Here is an 18,848-nt window from a genome sequence, read left to right on the forward strand (position 1 = left end):
ATCACCTCTGGGTATGGCGCTGTAAGGCCAGCTATAGCTTATCGTGTGCCCAAGCAATGATTCATAATAACATTTGAATGTGCCATTTTGTAAACTTTCTGACTATGAGTGACTTAGTCAACAGTGGTAGGAAAGTGCAGCAAAGCCATATCCATGAGGAGAACGTACAAACTCCGTACAGACAGCACCTGTAGTCGGGATCGAATCCAGGTCTCCGGCGCTGTACGGCAGCAACTCTACCGCTGTGCCACCGTGGCCACCCTTTTTGTTTTTTAGCATGGAAACGGGCCCTTCGGCCCACCAAGTCCACGCCGCCCAGTGATCCCCACACACCAACACTGTCCTACACACATTAGGGACAATTTACAGTTTACACCAAGCCAATTAACCTAAAAACTTGTACGTCTTTGGAGTGTGGGAGGAAACAGGACCTCCCAGAGAAGACCTACGTAGGTCACGGGGAGAATGTACAACCTCCATACAGACAGCACCCATAGTCAGGATTGAATTCTGGTCCCTGGAGCTGTAAGGCAGCGACTCTACTGCTGCGCCACCAAGTCAGAAAGGGTGGGAGAGTGGGGAGCTGCCAGGAGGGGAGCAGGACTAATTGAATAGCACAGCTGGCACAGGCATGTTTGGGCCTTCCTGTTTGTTCTGATTCCATGACTGCATTGGAAGAGCCCAAGATGATGGAGCATCTTGGTTGGGCTGAAGGGCCTTTTTCTGTGCTGTAGGGCCCTATGACGCCATGATAATGGGAATGTATTCTGTACTGGTGAGAGTTTAGATTCCTGTCTAAGTTAGCCTTGTGTTCTGACTTTCAGGTGTGCCAGGATGAAATGAAATGATTCAATTTATTGTCATTGTCAGTGTACAGTACAGAGACAACGAAATGCATTTTTAGCATCTCCCTTGAAAGGGAGACACAGGGCGTCGCGGTGTGCCCGCGCCTGCCGCCGTAACATTCCATTACAGGCAAAGGTGGGTGAAGTGTCTTGCCCAAGGACACAACGACAGTATGCACTCCAAGCGGGATTTGAACCGGCTACCTTCCGGTCGCCAGCCGAACTCTTAGCCCATTGTGCTATCTGTCGTCCACTTTTTTCCTGTCGACTTAATGATGCCTTTGTGGCCGGCCTCTTCATACCACTGATTGTTGGTTATTCCTGTCATTTTTCTTAGGAATTAGAAACAGTTTGGGGGTTTTGGGAAAGGCAGTATGATATGATCTTGGCCTTGGACACTCTTTGAAGAACAAAGGGGTTTACTGTAGGACAGCTTTATTTATCCAAGCTGAGATGCTTTCACTGAGTCATTTTTTTAATCATAAAAGTAATTTAAAAAAAATTATGTTGTCCTTATTGTCACATGCACCAGTACATTGAGGTACATGCAATTCTAGATGCAATGAACATCCTGTTGCAATTGGCACTGTTCTTTGCACTGCTTAAATCAGATTCTCATACAGTGGTAAAGATGCCTTTGATTTTATCAACTGAAGCATTTGGGACAGTGCAGCTTTATTTTGCATCAGGCCTGAATTTTAGCTACTCAGAATATTTGGGATGGTGTTGGGGAGATGTGGATAAATGTAATCTGAGATGTGGACAAATTGAATCTGAATCTGTAAGGTTATCCACTTTGGTGGCAAAAACAGGAAAGTAGACTTACCTAAATGATGGCCGATTAGGAAAAGGGGAGATGCAACGAGACCTGGGTGTCATGGTACACCAGTCATTGAAAGTAGGCATGCAGGTGCAACAGGCAGTGAAGACTAGTATGTTGGCATTCATAGCAAAAGGATTTGAGTATAGGAGCAGGGAGATTCTACTGCAGTTGTACAGGGTCTTGGTGAGACCACACCTGGAGTGTTGCGTACAGTTTTGGTCTCCAAATCTGAGCAAAGACATTCTTGCCATAGAGGAAGTACAGAGAAGGTTCACCAGACTGATTCCTGGGATGTCAGGACTTTCATATGAAAAAAGACTGGATAGACTCGCCTTATACTCGCTAGAATTTAGAAGATTGAGGGGGGATCTTATAGAAACTTACAAAATTCTTAAGAGGTTGGACAGGCTAGATGCAGGAAGATTGTTCCCGATGTTTGGGAAGTCCAGGACAAGGGGTCACAGTTTAAGGATAAAGGGGAAATCCTTTAGGACCGAAATGAGAAAAACATTTTTCACACAGAGAGTGGTGAATCTCTGGAACTCCATGCCACAGAATGTAGTTAAGGCCAGTTCATTGGCAATATTTAAGAGGGAGTTAGATGTGGCCCTTGTGGCTAAAGGGATCAGGGGGTATGGAGAGAGGGCAGGTACAGGATATTGAGTTGGATGATCAGCCATGATCATATTGAATGGCGGTGCAGGCTCGAAGGGCTGACTGGCCTACTCCTGCACCTATTTTCTATGTTTTTATATAACTTGAAGGATAATATTGCGCTGATAATATTCCTATATATGGAATGCTGGATAACTTAGTGGGTTACTGGTTAATCAGGTAGGTGAGGTTTACATAATATGAACCAACTGATTTGGAGGTTTTCATCTGAACTCTTCAAGCAATGAGTGGATTGAAATCATTTCTAACAATGCTTTTTTCAAAGCAAGATGTATGAGATTTTAAACTGATACCAAGTTTCTCAGACCAGGTTTTAGGCCAGAAGCAAGACGGATTGATTTGCTTGTTGGATCAGCTATATTGCAGGGATATGGTGGCTCGTTAGATTACTGGATTAGTACTGAGATATGTGGATTATTGATCTGGAGGTATCAATTTGTTTTCCAGCATGGCATCTGAGGGATTTGAATTCAAGTAATTAAATAAATTTGGGATAAAAATCAGGTTTGTTAAGGTGACCTTGGAATGAGCAGATTGTCATTAAATCTGAACCTTCTACTAATGTACTTCAAGGAAGGAAATTTGCCATCTTTACTCAGCCTGGTTTACACTCCAGACTTGCAGCATTGTGCTATAAATTGCCTAACCAAGCTCCCTGATTCAAGGGGCATAGGGCAGAAATGCTGCTCCAGCCAGTAGCACCGTCTCGAATGCATGACAAACTATTTTTGAATTCTGTGTTGGATCATTTCCATATAACCATATAACAATTACAGCCACTTTTGTGTTTATATCATTCCTTGATTTAAAATAACAGTAAATATTTGGCTCTAATAATTTAAAAAGTGCATGACAGCTCATTTGAATGGTGATTGCAGTGTTAAGTTACAGTGCCCTCCATAATGTTTGGGACAAAGACCCATCATTTATTTATTTGCCTCCGTACTCCACAATTTGAGATTTGTATAAGAAAAAATTACATGTGGTTAAAGTGCACATAGTCCGATTTTAATAAAGGCCATTTTTATACATTTTGGTTTCACTAAATTGAAATTACAGCTGTGCTTATACATAGTCCACCCATTTCAGGGCACCATAATGTTTGGGACACAGCAATGTCATGTATATTAAAGTAGTCTTATTTAGTCAGGCCATGTGTCCCAAACATTATGGTGCCCTGAAATGGGGGGACTATGTATAAGCACAGCTGTAATTTCTACTTGGTGAAACCAAAATGTATAAAAATGCCCTTTAATAAAATCTGACAACGTGCACTTTAACCACATGTGATTACTGCACGGCGACCCGGTAAGGCATTGCCCGCTCCCCGCCTCTCCAACCAGGTAAGGGACTAAGAATTAAAGTTTCCCCCTTCACCCCCCCCCCCCCCCCCACCACATAAAATCCCTCCAAACTAACTGACTAACATTTAAGCAATGATTCACAATGATTCCCGGTCTCCGGGAAGGAGGCAGCCGCTCCAGACTTTTCAAGCCGCCCACGCTACCTACCTCATCTACGCTAAAAATCTTCCATTCGGAAATCCGAAAAATTCCGAAATCCGTGAAGTGTCTGGTCCCAAGGCTTTCGGATAAAAGGTTGTGCACCTGTACAAACACTGCTGGTGAAACCAAAATGTATAAAAGAGGCCTTTATAAAAATCTGACATTGTGCACTTTAACCACATGTGATTTTTTTTCTATTACAAATCTCAAATTGTGGAGCCCAGAGGCAAATAAATAAATGATGGGTCTTTGTCCCAAACATTATGGAGGGCACTGTATTTGTGGTTTCCACTGTGGGCCTCGATTAATTGCATAGGACTCACAGGTAACAATTGCAACAGTACCAAGATGCGATGTACTTTGTCAGAAAATTCTCATTGTTTTCTTGAGGTCAATGTTGAACTTTCCACCAGCATAGTTCTAACAAATGATCTGCTTATTGTGTGTGTGGAAGCTTGCTATGGTTTTATTGTCTGGATAATGCTTATTGGATGTCCGGACGTAATGAAAGGTGCTACAGAAATTAAAGCCTTGTTTGGTGGTCGGGAGAGCAGATCTGACTTTTTCTCATGGATTTAATGATATCCTCTATCATGTATAGTTATTGTAATAATGTGTTGTCTTTCTGCTGACTGGATAACACGCAACAAAAGCTTTGCACTACCTCGGTACACGTGACAATAAACAAAACTGAAATAAACCATCAATAAAGGCATCAGTAGGTTGAAATGCAAATACTCAGGCTTCCTTTTAAGCAGTAACACTTAAGCTTTTATTGCATTGCAATAAAATGTAATAGAAATCCTGTCACTGTAATCTGATAACACAATGCCAACATTTATTTTTTCAATTGAATGTTAGAGTAATAGTTTTACAAAAGTTAAAACGCAGTTAAAGAGAAGATGGAGGAAAAGTCGGCTCGGAATCAAAAATGGTTGTATTGCGGAAGGGGACGCTCTGGCCGAGCAATTTCTTGATTAGTACGGGTGTTAATGGTAATGGGGACAAGGCAGGAGAATGGGGTTAGGAGGAAAAGATAGATTAGCCATGATTGAATGGCCTAATTCCGCTCCCATTATTTATGACATGATTATCCATTTTGCATTTTGAATGCAACAATTGAATCTGCCTCCATTATTACATTCCATATCCTCGCCATTTGGTTGTTTTTTTTTTAAAGTTGCTTTCTATTTCGGTCTTTTGCCAATCGCATTCATTTATGTTTTTTCTTAACCCTTCCAGTAGAAATAATTTATTTCTAGCTACTCTGCCAAGCTCTTCCTGAATTTAAATTACCTTTATCAGACTCCCTTGCAACACCTGGTCAGCTTCTCCAAACTGCCTTCATAACTAGTCTCGAACTCAAGTATATATCTTTTGCAACTTCCAAAACTTTTGCATCTCACCAGGTGTGGTCCTTGAAACTGGATATAATAACTAGTATGTTATGAATTTATCATAATTTCATTGTTTTTGTTCAACAACTTTCTCAACTTGCTGTTCCACAGCCAGATAACTAGCACATACCCTCAGATCTCTGTTGTTGTGCCACTTTTAGGATTGTGGCCTCAAATTTATGTTGCCTTTTCCAATTCTTTATGGTATTTCTAAGCCTTGAACTTCACTTGCCATCTATCTATCAGCCCACCCACCAACCTGAACACATCTCGTTCAGGTCATCTGCTACTGTTCATTTTCCTTCTGAATTTTATATAATCTGCAGATTTGTAAATTATATCTTGCACAACCAGCCCTCAAGAGATTTAATATTTTACTAGATCACACACGCACTAACCCCCCCCCCCCCCCCACACACACACACACACACACGGGGGTGAGAGGGGGGGAGGTGGAAGGGAGAGGGGAGGTAAAGGGAGGGCAGAGGGGTGGAGGAGAGAGGGGGGGAGGGGGTGAGAGGGGGCGAGGGGGAGGGGGAGGGCAGAGGGAGAGGGGGGAGTGGGGGGCATGAGGGATGGATGTGGATGTGGAGGGGGGAGTGTGGGGGAGGATGAGGGTGTGGTGGAGTGGGGGGGGGGGTGGAGGGGAAGAGAGGCAGAGGGGGGGGGGGTGGCGGGTAGTGCTGACCACTTTTGTTTTAAAGTGCGAGTGGACTGAGTAGTGAGGCGACAAAATGACTGAGTCGGGGGGGGGGGTGTTTAACGTAACTCGTCACCGGCATCGATCCAGAGGGGGGGCGTGAAGGGCGGCTGGGCCACGTAACTAGCAGCTCGTGGAAACAATGCCCATGCCCAGCAGGCTGAGCAGAGGCAGCTGGCCGAGAGGAGCAAAGACATTGTGATGTCATCCAGCTCGTTAGATTTAAAAAAGATGTCAGATTGGTGAACAATTTTAGTAAACAACTGGGGGAATAATGTATCAAATTTACAGATGAGGGGATTTTGAAATCATGAGGTAAATCTCCACCGGAATATGTAAACATTTCACCGTTACCACATCGGGTTTTTCGAGGAGGTGTGAATCAAAGAAAAGGTTCAAGCAAGCAAACAGCAAACATCCCCACAGCTAAACATTCAAGAGCAGAGTTTTATCAGAGTGAGTCTGTTCCCCTAATGTGCGGGTTGGGGGGGGGGGGGGGGGGGGGGGGGGGGGGCGCCCCGCACACACGCTAACTACCCCCCTTGATATATTAATGTTATTAATTTGCTCCTTTTACCCCATAACCGCCCTATCCACTGATGCATAGCCCCCAACTCACAGGCGCGTCTTGAGGGAGGGGGGGAGGGGGTTGAGAGTGAGGGCAGAGAGAGAATGGGGAGAGACAGAGAGAGAGAGGGGCAAGAGTGGAGGGGGGGGGGAGGGGGGGGGAGGATGGGTGCGTGAGGAGGGAAGGAGGGAGATGGGGAGAGAGTGGGGAGGGGGAGATGGGGAAAGAGTGGAGAGAGCGGGATGAGGATGGGGAGGGGAGGAGAGCGGGGAGGGGTGAAGGGGAGACGGGGGGGGTGAGGGGGTTAGGAAGGGGTAGGAGGGGGAGAGAGAGAGGACGAGGGGAGAGAGGTGGGGGGCTCAGCAGCGCGAGCCGTGGCGTGAACGTACTTGGAGGCATACTGGATTATGACGTCAGCAGCTCGCTTTAGATTTTAAAATGAGAGTGTGGGGGGGTGGTGTAGGATTTTATTAAAAAAACGTGTACGTAAAAATGTCAAAATGTTTTGAGGACTGGATGATGTAAAAGTGAAATCGCTAGCGAAATGGAAAAAATGTCGGAGATTTTCCGAGCCGTTTTGGCGGAGCAAGGAATCAAAGGCCAAATGACTGACACATGCACGCACACGCGATAGACTAGACCAAGTGCAGACCCGTTGGGTCTGTTCCTGCAACGCGCGGTTGCGAGGCGAGAGGGCGGCCTAATGTCATGGTGCAACACCATGCGTTAGGCGTACGCCGTCAATACGCTACATACTACGTCAAGACGCTGCGTACGACGTTGAGATGCTGCGTATGCCCTTAATGTGCCTGCGGGCCGACGGGGGGGGGAGTGGAGGAAGTAAAATCGCTAGTGAAATGGTAAAAACCTCGGCGTTTTTGGAGGAGAGCTGGGCGGCGGCAGCGGTTATGGTCGCGCGAGGCATGCGATGAGAAGGTGCCCAGCGTGAGGCAAAAAAGTGAGTGAGTGAGTGGGGAGGAGGGGGAAGGATTTTATTTAAAATGTGTACAGAAAAAATGACTAAAGTTAATGAGTGGATGAGCGAATGTAAAAGTGAAATCGCTAGCGAAATGGTAAAAAATCTCTGCATTTCTGAGTCTGGTTTTGGCAGACACACACACAGAGTTTTAATAGTATATAGATGGATAGATATGATATGATGAAAAGCATTGATCCTAACACCACTCCTTCAGGAACTCCATGGTTCAATTTGCTCTACCTCAAATAAACTGCTTTCCAATGCTATTCCCTGCTTTCTGTTAATAGGCCAATTTCCCATTCACACAGCTATTTTCTCTTTCATTCCATGGCAATCCTATCAGAAGACACTTATCACATGCCTTCTGGATCCCATGCACACAAGATCAACAGCATTTACCTCCGACTCTACTTCATTAAGCAAACTATATCAAGTTAGTTGATATGAATTGCCTTCAACAAATCCACATCGGCTCTCTAGTAAATTCCTACTTATGTGATTGCTTGTTCTGCTCCTGATAATAGAATAGAGTAGTGCAGCACAAGAACCCTTCACAGATGCTGTCTGACCCTCTGGATTCCTCCAGTATTTTCTGTTTTGCACAGGAGCAAGTTCTTTAGCCTGCCATGTGTGTGTGGACTATATTGCTATATTAAACTAATCCCATCTGCCTGTACATGGTCGAGATCTCTCAACTACCTGAAAAGACGTAAAGTGCTTGAATGATTGAGTGGGTCAGGCAGCATCTCTGGAGTACATGGGCAGGTGAGGTTTAAGGTCGGGATCCTCCTTCCGATTGATTGTAGTAGCAGGGTGAAAGCTGTGAGAGAGGTGGTAGCTGGACAAAGCCTGGCAAGTGATAGGTGGATATGGGCAGATGATTGTTCATGTGTTTGTCAAAATGCCTCTTAAACATTGCTGTTGTTTATGCACCTTCCTTGGCAGCAGGTTTCATTCTTTGTGTGTAAAAGAAAACTTGCCACATAGATCTCCTTTAAAACGTTCCTCCTCTCGCCTTAAAAGTGTGCCCTCAGTTGTTTCCATCCTGGGGAAAATAGGCTTATAGCAAGTTGCCCCGCAGCCATTGATGCTCCAGAGAAAAAAAATCCTAATTTTTCAATCTCTCCTTATAGCTAATGCTCTTCAATCCACTCAGCATCCCGATGAACCTCTTCTGCATCCTCTCCAAAGCCTCCAAATTCTTCCTATAACATGAACTGCTCACAGTTCTTGTGTGCATTGTCAGTGGATTTACCATGGAGTTTTACAGTGTCAGAACAGGCTCTTTGGTCCAACTTGTCCATGTTAACCTGGTTTTGTATCTGAGTTTGTAGATGACACCAAGGTTGCTGGAATTGTGGACAGTCAGTAGGATGTAGATCAGCTACAGAAATGAGCAGAGAAATGACAGATGGAGTTTAATCTGAGCAAGGGTGAGGTGATGGTCCTGAAGGGTCCTGAACTTAAAGAAAGGTAACTTTGAGGGTATGAGATGTGAATTGGCCAAGATAGACTGGCAATTGATTCTTAAAGGGTTGATGGTGGATATGCAATGGAAGGCATTTAAAGACTGCATGGATAATTACAACAATTGTTCATCCCAGTTTGGCAAAAGAATAAATCAGGGAAGGTAGTGCATCCATGGATAACAAGGGAAATCGGGGATAGTATCAAAACAAAAGATGAAGCATACAAATTAGCCAGAAAAAGCAGCCTACCAGAGGACTGGGAGAAATTCAGAGTCCAGCAGAGGAGGACAAAAGGCTTAATTAGGAAAGGGAAAATAGATTATGAAAGAAAACTGGCAGGGAACATAAAAACTGACTGCAAAGGTTTTATAGGTATGTGATTAGCTAAATCTTTATAGATAAAAAGATTAGCTAAAACAAATGTAGGTCCCTTGCAGTCAGAAATGGGTGAATTGATCATGGGGAACAAAGACATGGCAGACCAATTGAATAACTACATTGGTTCTGTCTTCAATAAGGAAGACATAAATAATCTGCCGGAAATAGCAGAGGACCGGGGGTCAAATGAGATGGAGGAACTGAGTGAAATCCAGGTTAGCCGGGAAATGGTGTTAGGTAAATTGAATGGATTAAAGGCCGATAAATCCCCAGGGCCAGATAGGCTGCATCCCAGAGTACTTAAGGAAGTGGCCGCAGAAATAGTGGATGCATTAGTGATAATTTTTCAAAATTCTTTAGATTCTGGAGTAGTTCCTGAGGATTGGCGGGTAGCTAATGTAACCCCACTTTTTAAAAAGGGAGGGAGAGGGAAAACGGGGAATTACAGACCAGTTAGTCTAACATCAGAGTCAGTGCTAGAGTCAGTTATTAAAGATGGGATAGCAGCACATTTGGAAAGTGGTGAATTCAGTGGACAAAGTCAGCATGGATTTATGAAATGTAAATCATGTCTGACGAATCTTATAGAATTTTTCGAGGATGTAACTAGTAGAGTCGATAAGGGAGAACCAGTGGATGTGTTATATCTGGACTTTCAGAAGGCCTTCGACAAGGTCCCACATAAGAGACTAGTATGCAAACTTAAAGCACAGGGTATTGGGGGTTCAGTATTGATGTGGATAGAGAACTGGCTGGCAGACAGGAAGCAAAGAGTAGGAATAAACGGGTCATTTTCACAATGGCAGGCAGTGACTAGTGGGGTACAGCAAGGCTCAGTGCTGGGACCCCAGCTATTTACAATATATATTAATGATTTGGACGAGGGAATTGAATGCAATCTCCAAGTTTGCGGATGACACAAAGCTGGGGGGCAGTGTTAACTGTGAGGAGGATGCTAGGAGGCTGCAAGGTGACCTGGATAGGCTGGGTGAGTGGGAAAATGCATGGCAGATGCAGTATAATGTGGATAAATGTGAGGTTATCCACTTTGGTGGCATAAAGACAGGAAAGTAGACTATTATCTGAATGGTTGCCGATTAGGAAAAGGGGAGATGCAACGAGACCTGGGTGTCATGGTACACCAGTCATTGAAAGTAGGCATGCAGGTGCAGCAGGCAGTGAAGAAAGCGAATGGTATGTTAGCATTCATAGCAAAAGGATTTGAGTGAAGGAGCAGGGAGGTTCTACTGCAGTTGTACAGGGTCTTGGTGAGACCACACCTGGAGTATTGTGTACAGTTTTGGTCTGCTAATCTGAGTAAAGACATTCTTGCCATACAGGGAGTACAGAGAATGTTCACCAGACTGATTCCTGGGATGTCAGGACTTTCATATGAAGAAAGACTGGATAGACTCGGCTTGTACTCGCTAGAATTTATAAGATTGAGGGGGGATCTTATAGAAACTTACAAAATTCTTAAGGGGTTGGACAGGCTAGATGCAGGAATATTGTTCCCGATGTTGGGTAAGTCCAGAACAAGGGGTCACAGTTTAAGGATAAGGGGGAAATCTTTTAGGACCGAGATGAGAAAGACATTTTTCACACAGAGAGTGGTGAATCTCTGGAATTCTCTGCCACAGAAGGTAGTTGAGGCCAGTTCATTGGCTATATTTAAGAGGGAGTTAGATGTGGTCCTTGTGGCTAAAGGGATCAGGGGGTATGGAGAGAAGGCAGGTACAGGATACTGAGTTGGATGATCAGCCATGATCATATTGAATGGCGGTGCAGGCTCGAAGGGCCGATTGGCCTACTCCTGCACCTAATTTCTATGTTTCTATGTGAGGTCAAATGTAAGGGGAAAACATGCAATTAATGGCATGACCCATAACAGCATTAATATACAGAGCATCTTGGGGTCCAAGTCCACAACATCCTGAAAGTGGTGACACATGTAGATAGAGTTGTGCACCTGTATATAGTTGCCCCATTTCGGGACACCATAATGTTTGGGACACATGGCTTCACAGGTGTTTGTCATTGCTCAGGTGTGTTTAAATGCCTCCTTAATGCAGGTGTAAGAGAGCTCGCAGCACCTAGTCATTCCTCCAGGCTTTCCATCACCTTTGGAAACGTTTATTGCTGTTTATCAACATGAGGCCCAAAGTTATGCCAATGAAAGTCAAAAAAAAAGAAGCCATTATGAGACTGAGAAACAATAATGAAACTGTTGGAGACAACAGCCAAACCTTAGGTAGACACAAACTGCTGGAATAACTCAGCGGGTGAGGCAGCGCCTCTGGAGAGAAGGAATGGGTGACGTTTCGGGTTGAGATCCTTCTTCAGACTTACCAAAATCAACTGTTTGGAACATCATTAAGAAGAAAGAGCACTGGTGAGCTTACTAATCGCAAAGGGACTGGCAGGCCAAGGAAGACCTTCACATTTGACAGAAGAATTCTCTCTATAATTAAGGAAAAATCCCCAAACACCTGTCCGACAGATCAGAAACACTTCAGGAGTCAGGTGTGGATTAGTCGATGACCACTGTCCGCAGAAGGCTTCATGAACAGAAATACACAGCCTACACTGCAAGATGCAAACCACTGGTTAGCTGCATGATTATATTTTGTTTAAAAGTACTTAAAAGAGCAACCACCGTTCTGGTAAAAGGTCTTGTGGACAGATAAGATGAAGATTAACTTATATCAGAGTGATGGCAAGAGCAGAGTATGGAGGAGAGAAGGAACTGCCCAAGATCCAAAGCATTCCACCTCATCTGTGAAACACGGTGTTATGGTCTAGGCATGTGTGGCTGCTGAAGGTACTAGCTCACTTATCGTCATTGATGATACAACTGTTGATGTTAGTAGCATAATGAATTCTGAAGTGTATAGACACATCCTATCTGCTCAAGTTCAAACAAATGCCTCAAAACTCATTCTACAGCAAGACAATGATCCCAAACATACTGCTGAAGCAACAAATTAGTTTTCAAAGCTAAACAATGGTAAATTCTTGAGTGGCCAAGTAAATCACCCGATCTGAACCCAATTGAGCATGCCTTTTATATAACTGAAGGGGACTAGCCCCCAAAACAAGCATAAGCTAAAGATGGCTGCAATACGGGCCTGGCAGAGCATCACCAGAGAAGACACCCAGCAACTGGTGATGTCCATGAATCACAGACTTCAAAGGATGCAAGGATATGCAACACAATACTAAACATATCTAGTTTTATTGACATGACATTACTGTGTCCCAAACATTATGGTGCCCTGAAATGGGGGGGGGCTATGTATAAACACAGCTGTAATTTCTACATGGTGAAACTAAAATGTATGAAAATACGCTTGAATTAAATCTGACAATGTGCACTTTAACCACATGTGATTTTTTGTTAATAACTATACAAATCTCATATTGTGGAGTACAGAGGCAAATACATAAATGATGCGTCTTTGTCCAAAACATTATGGAGGGCACTGTACATCCCGTTGCCTACACTGATCATCCCCTTTTTATTTCTAAGTTCCACCTGCATAGCCTCACTTGACAATCTCTCAAGAATATCCTCCGAGTGCTGCCGTTATGTACTTCTTAATCGCAAATGCAACCCCCTGCCTTTTTTTTTAACATGCAACTGTAATTTGCCTGTAGTGTTTGGGCCCTGGAACATTGACATGCTGGTCTTGCCTCTTTTTGCCATGGACCCAGTCCCCTATATGCCCCGAGTTAATCTGCTTTACCCATCAGGCTAGCGTTTACAGGAATACAGTTTAATCCAGCAAACCTTCCTTGCTCCCTGACTCGCACCTGCCCATCCTCTCAAATGAACTTGCGTTAACATCTGTATCCAACTCTGCTTCCCATCTGCCACACTATTCTTTTGGGCCCCACCTTTCTGCCAGACTTGTTCAATTCCTACCGAGAAGCACTGGCACAATCTCCCCACCAGCATATTGCTGTCCCTCCAGTTTGTGTCCAATCTGTCCCAATTGTGCAAGTCAGACCTTTCCTGGAAGATAGACCAAATGTCAATTTAGGTGAACCCTCTCCCTTGCACCACGCCTTAGCCAAGCACTTGTTCCTACAAGATTGTGGAGTAGGGAATAATCATCAGATTACAACCCTAGAACTCTGCTTTTTAATTTACTACCTAACTCTCAATTCTCTTTGCAGGACACCTGCTTTATTCCTACCCAAGTCATGGACCATGACCATTGGCTGCTTGTCCTCCCCTTTCAGAATGTCCTGTGTGCTCTGAGACATCCTTGACTTTGGCACCAGGGAGGCCACATCCTCTTATACATCGGCGAGACCAAGAGTAGACTGGGCGATCGTTTAGTTGAACATCTTCGCTCAGTCCGCCTGGACCTACCTGATATCCCGGTTGCCAAACACTTTAATTCCCCTTCCCATACTGACCTAGGCCTCTATTGTCAGAGTGAGGCTAAATGCCAATTGGAGGAACAACATCTCATGTTTTGCGGGCAGCTTACAACCCTGTGTTTTGAATATTGATTTGTCTAACTTCAAGTAACCCCTGCATTCCCTCGAAGATGGACACACAATGCTGCAGTAACTCAGCAAGACTGGCAGCATCTCCCGAGAGATGGTGACTGACATTCCCATCTCACCCATTCCTTCTCTCCAGATTTGCTGCCTGTCTCGCTGAGTAATTCCAGTATTTTGTGTCTATCTTTGACAAACTAGCATCTGCAGTTCCTTCCTGCATTCCCCTCTCTCCATCCCTCCCACACGCAAGTTGCACCAGCTGCTCACCAAGCACACAGTAAACAATGGCCTGATTCCTTTATCCTTACTATTTTGCATATCATTCATACATTTGTTCTATATCTCTCTACATCACTGTTTGTATCTCTCGTTTCCCTTTCCATAACTCTCAGTCTGAAGAAGGGTCTCTACCTGGATTGTCACCCATTCCTGCTCTCCAGAGATGCTGCATGTCCTGCTGAGTTACTCCAGCATTTTGTGTCCTAACTTGGGCCACACACCTTGCTGGTAAATTGCTTGTGGCCACAAAACCCCTGGCTATAGAGACCTTTATCACGGTTGTATGCCTGTTCCTTGCAATTCCCTCCTTTACAGCAGAACCAGGTGTGGTGCCAGCGATTGCTGCGCTTTTTCTGCCTCTAGCGTGTCCAATCCCTTTCTTCTGCCTCTAGCGTGTCCAATCCCTTAATAATCCTATATGTTTCAATAGGATCCCCCCTCATCCTTCTAAATTCCAGTGTATACAAGCCCAGTCGCTCCATTCTTTCAACATATGGCAGTCCCTCCGTGGGTTAAAGGCGAGAGGGAAAGGATTTAATGGCAATCTGAGGGGCAATGTTTTCACGCAGAGTGTGGTGGGTATATGGAATGAGCTGCCAGAGGAGGTGAGAAGGTACTATAACAACATTTAATTCTCATTTGGGTAGGTACATGAATAGAAAAGGTTTAGAAGGATATGGGCCAAACGGAGGCAGGGTGTCGTGGGTCAGCCTGGACGTTGGGCCAAAGGGCCTGGTTCCATGCTGTGTGACTGACTATACACCAAGTTGTCTCTATTCCTCGAAATTTCCTATGGTCCTACTACTTGTGAATATCCAATTATTAGCCCCCTCAAAAATCAGCAGCTCGCATTTTTCAGGATTGAAATATACCTGCCATTCCCATGACCTTGCAACTTACTTATGTTATTCTGCAGCTGAATAATCCTCACTATCAACACCCGCCACCAATTTTCATGTCAACTGCAGATGTACTAATTGGATGTGAACGTATGATTGTTGATGTCTATAACAGACAACAGTGGTCCCAGCACTCACCCATGGTCAGTCAGTCCAACGGTCCCAGCACTGGTCCTTGCAGTCCATAAGATCTAGGAGCAGAATAAGACAATTCGGCTCATCAAGTCCACTCTGCCATTCAACCATGGCTGATGTATCTTTTCCTCTCAACTCCATTCTCCTGCCTTCGCCTCATGACCCCTGACACCCTTACTAATCAAGAGCCCACCACTGGTCAGAAGCTTTCAATCCTCGGCCACCAACCTCTGCACCCTTTCACCAACTGAACTCTGAGTCTATTTTATCAATGGCTGTTCATGTTTGAACCAGGTTCCCATGCTGGAACTTGTGGTGGGCAGTTCTGAAACTTCATCAACCACACAATCCCTCTGATACACATGGTCGCTTTCTGTAAAAATTCAGACACATTTATCACACAAGCCATGCTGGCTATAGCCATGCTGCCCTTTATAGAACCTTGCCTTTCTAAGTGCAAGGTAATGCTATCTCAATATTCTCCCACCGCAATGATGTCAGACCCATCGCCTGTAACTACCTGGCATATCCCATCATTTCATTTCATTTGTTCTGTGATCTTCAGCCACCATATGGTTGATCTTCAGTTATTTATAGAGGTCTGGCAAGCACTTCCCAATCTTAATCCCTACTTCCTGTTGCATTGATATTTATTGTTAAATATTATTATAAATTGCTATGTCAATATTTTTTATTCAATTCAGCTGCCGCAATGTTCTTGCATTGTGGATCAGTGGAGTATACTAGTTTGAATGTGAAACGTAAATCATAGACTTAAATTAATTGAGTCAATGGGCGAAACGTGGCCAAATGGGACTAACTTGCATGGGCATCCTGGTCAAGTTTGATCAAAGGGCCTGTTTTTGTTCAGTGCCACTGACCATGCTCAACATCACGGGGCATGACAAGTAATTACATTTCTTTGAAAATGCAATAAATGTTGCTAGTACCTGATGGATATTATGTGGCTTTATCATTGCAGGAACTAAACTTGCTCCATGTAAACTGGATCATGAAAATACAGAAGAAAGAGAAACTGGTGAGTGACCCATCAAACTATGGAAGCCCTCATCACATGCCCCCTCATAGGTTGCTTTATGTCTGCAGTAAATATGTTTCAGCTGCAGTCTGTCTTGTATTAGTCTCTCCGTAGTTTCACTTGTGGCATTGACTATGTGCTGGCTACTGCTAATGCTAATTTACTTTTGTGAACAAATATGAATTTCCCAGTTAGTGGTGCTTTGTAAGCACCCCGATCAGCTGCTCTCTTTGGTTACCTGTACTGGAATAACAAAATACACAAAATGCTGCAGTATCTCATCAGGTCAGGCAGCATCTGTGGCGAACATCAATAAATGACGTTTCGGCTCGGGACCGTCCTTTAGGGATGCTGCCTGACCTGCTGAGTTATTCCAGCAATTTGTTACTTGTTTGAAAACCAGCATCTGTAGTTCCTTGCTTTTAATGTGTTACCTGTACTATGCTTTGGCAGGCAGCTGTATCCTGAACCCAATTTGTCTGTGGATTAAAAAAAATTGTTCATAAATAAGTGAAGTAACATAGCAGTAGAGATTAGCTATGGTACCTACAGTATCTGCCAGAGATTTATTTGATTGCTTGCAATAATCTACCATTTTAAATCATGTACTGGTGTTCCCCTTGTTGGATACAATTTCAATTGTAATCTTCAATATGAAATTGGATAAATACTTCAAGGTGGAAACAAATATTGCCAGACCCTGGAGTGGGACTAACTAGGTTGCTTTTGAAAGCTGAATGGTCTGTGCTGTACTAGTCAATGATTCAGTAATTATGCTATGTTTAATTGCAGTTGTTGTCACGACTTTTGGTTTCCCATGGAAACAGCTTGGAGCAGTGTCAGAGCGCGGGTATGATGGGAGGAGTTGAGGGTGACTGTACAGTGCAGGGTTCTGATGCACAGCTCTTTTCCTGTCTGCCTGATGTGATCAACTACCACAATGAGGATTTATTTTATTTAAAGAGGAAATTAATAAAAAAAATCTTGCAGGTTTTGTTGATAAGACTGTTTACCTTTTTTAAAGAAAAGAAACCAGGATCCATGACTTTATAAATAGATCTGGAGTACAAAAGTAAAGAATGTGAAATCATTTCTAAAACACTGTCTAGGATATTGCATTGGTATATTGTGTCCAGAGGACATTTACTGTAATGGTCTTGGGGTTAACAAGCTTCAGTTAATGTGAAGGTGGAATTATCATCTTTGGAACAGAAGAGGTTTCAGATGTTCAGAATTATAACCAGTTGTGGGAAGCTGGGTGACATTTTTAAGTTTTCAAGAGAGTCTGAGATGTTGAATATTGTTGATCATTTTCCAATGAACATTGATGATCATTTTCCAATGTTCTATAGATTCAGGATCAGTTCCTGTGGATCGGAGGGTAGCTAATGTTATCCCACTTTTTAAGAAAGGAATGAGAGGGAATTATAGACCAGTTAGCCTGACATCGGTGGTGGGGAAGATGCTGGAGTCAATTGTAAAAGATGAAATAGCGGCACATTTGGATAGCAGTAACAGGATTGGTACGAGTCAGCATGGGTTTACGAAGGGGAAATCATGCTTGACTAATCTAATGGATTTTTTTGAGGGTGTAACTAGGAAAATGGACAAGGGAGAGCCAGTGGTTATAGTGTACCTGGACTTTCAGAAAGCATTTGATAAGGTCCCACATAGGAGATTAGTGGGCAAAATTAGAACACATGGTATTGGGCGGAGAGTGCTGACATGGATAGAAAATTGGTTGGCAGACAGGAAACAAAGAGTAGGGATTAACGGGTCCCTTTCAGAATGACAGGCAGTGACTAGCGGGGTATCGCAAGGCTCGGTGCTGGGACCACAGCTATTTACAATATATATTAATGATTTAGATGAAGGGATTAAAAGTGATATTAGCAAATTTGCAGATGACATAAAGCTGGGTGGTAGTATGAACTTGATGAAAATGCAGGGTGACTTGGACAGGTTGGGTGTGGGCAGATGCATGGCAGATGCAGTTTAATGTGGATAAATGTGAATGTGGATAAAAAAGAACGGGAAGGCAAATTATTAGCTGAATGGTGTCAAGTTAGGAAAAGAGGAAGTACAACGAGATCTAGTTGTCCTTGTTCATCAGTCACTGAAAGTAAGCATTCAGGTACAGCAGGCAGTGAAGAAAACGAATGGCATGTTGGCCTTCGTAAGAGGAGTTGAGTATAAGAGCAAAGAGGTCCTTATCAGTTGTACAGGGCCCCAATGAGACCACATCTGGAGTATTGTGTGCAGTTTTGGTCTCCAAATTTGAGGAAGGACATTTAAACATAGAAAATAGGTGCAGGAGTAGGCCATTCGGCCCTTCGAGCCTGCACCGCCATTCAATATGATCATGGCTGATCATCCAACTCGGTATCCTGTATCTGCCTTCTCTCCATACCCCCTGATCCCTTTAGCCACAAGGGCCACATCTAACTCCCTCTTAAATATAGCCAATGAACTGGCCTCAACTACCTTCTGTGGCAGAGAATTCGACAGATTCACCACTCTCTGTGTAAACATTCTTGCTATTGTGGGAGTGCAGAGTAGGTTCACAAGGTTAATTCCCAGGATGGCGGGATTGTCATATGTTGAAAGAATGGAGTGACTGGGCTTGTGTACACTGGAATTTG

At 43.8% G+C, this 18,848-nt stretch overlaps 1 protein-coding gene across 2 annotated transcripts in view; it reads left to right on the plus strand.

The window, feature by feature from the left end:
- chd6 (chromodomain helicase DNA binding protein 6) overlaps positions 1-18,848 on the plus strand; it is a 186,725-nt gene that overhangs the window by 2,264 nt on the left and 165,613 nt on the right. The window contains exons 1-2 of one of the 2 annotated variants that reach the window (XM_055651954.1): positions 808-981; positions 16,150-16,206. In XM_055651954.1, coding sequence (XP_055507929.1) covers positions 16,180-16,206 — 27 coding nt within the window. In that variant the 5' untranslated portion in view covers positions 808-981; positions 16,150-16,179. Of the gene's footprint in view, positions 1-807; positions 982-16,149; positions 16,207-18,848 lie in introns of those variants that run through there. The other variant, XM_055651953.1, reaches the window with a different exon arrangement.

The sequence above is a fragment of the Leucoraja erinacea genome, chromosome 21 (assembly GCF_028641065.1).
Source record: "Leucoraja erinacea ecotype New England chromosome 21, Leri_hhj_1, whole genome shotgun sequence".
Lineage (NCBI taxonomy): Eukaryota > Metazoa > Chordata > Chondrichthyes > Rajiformes > Rajidae > Leucoraja > Leucoraja erinaceus.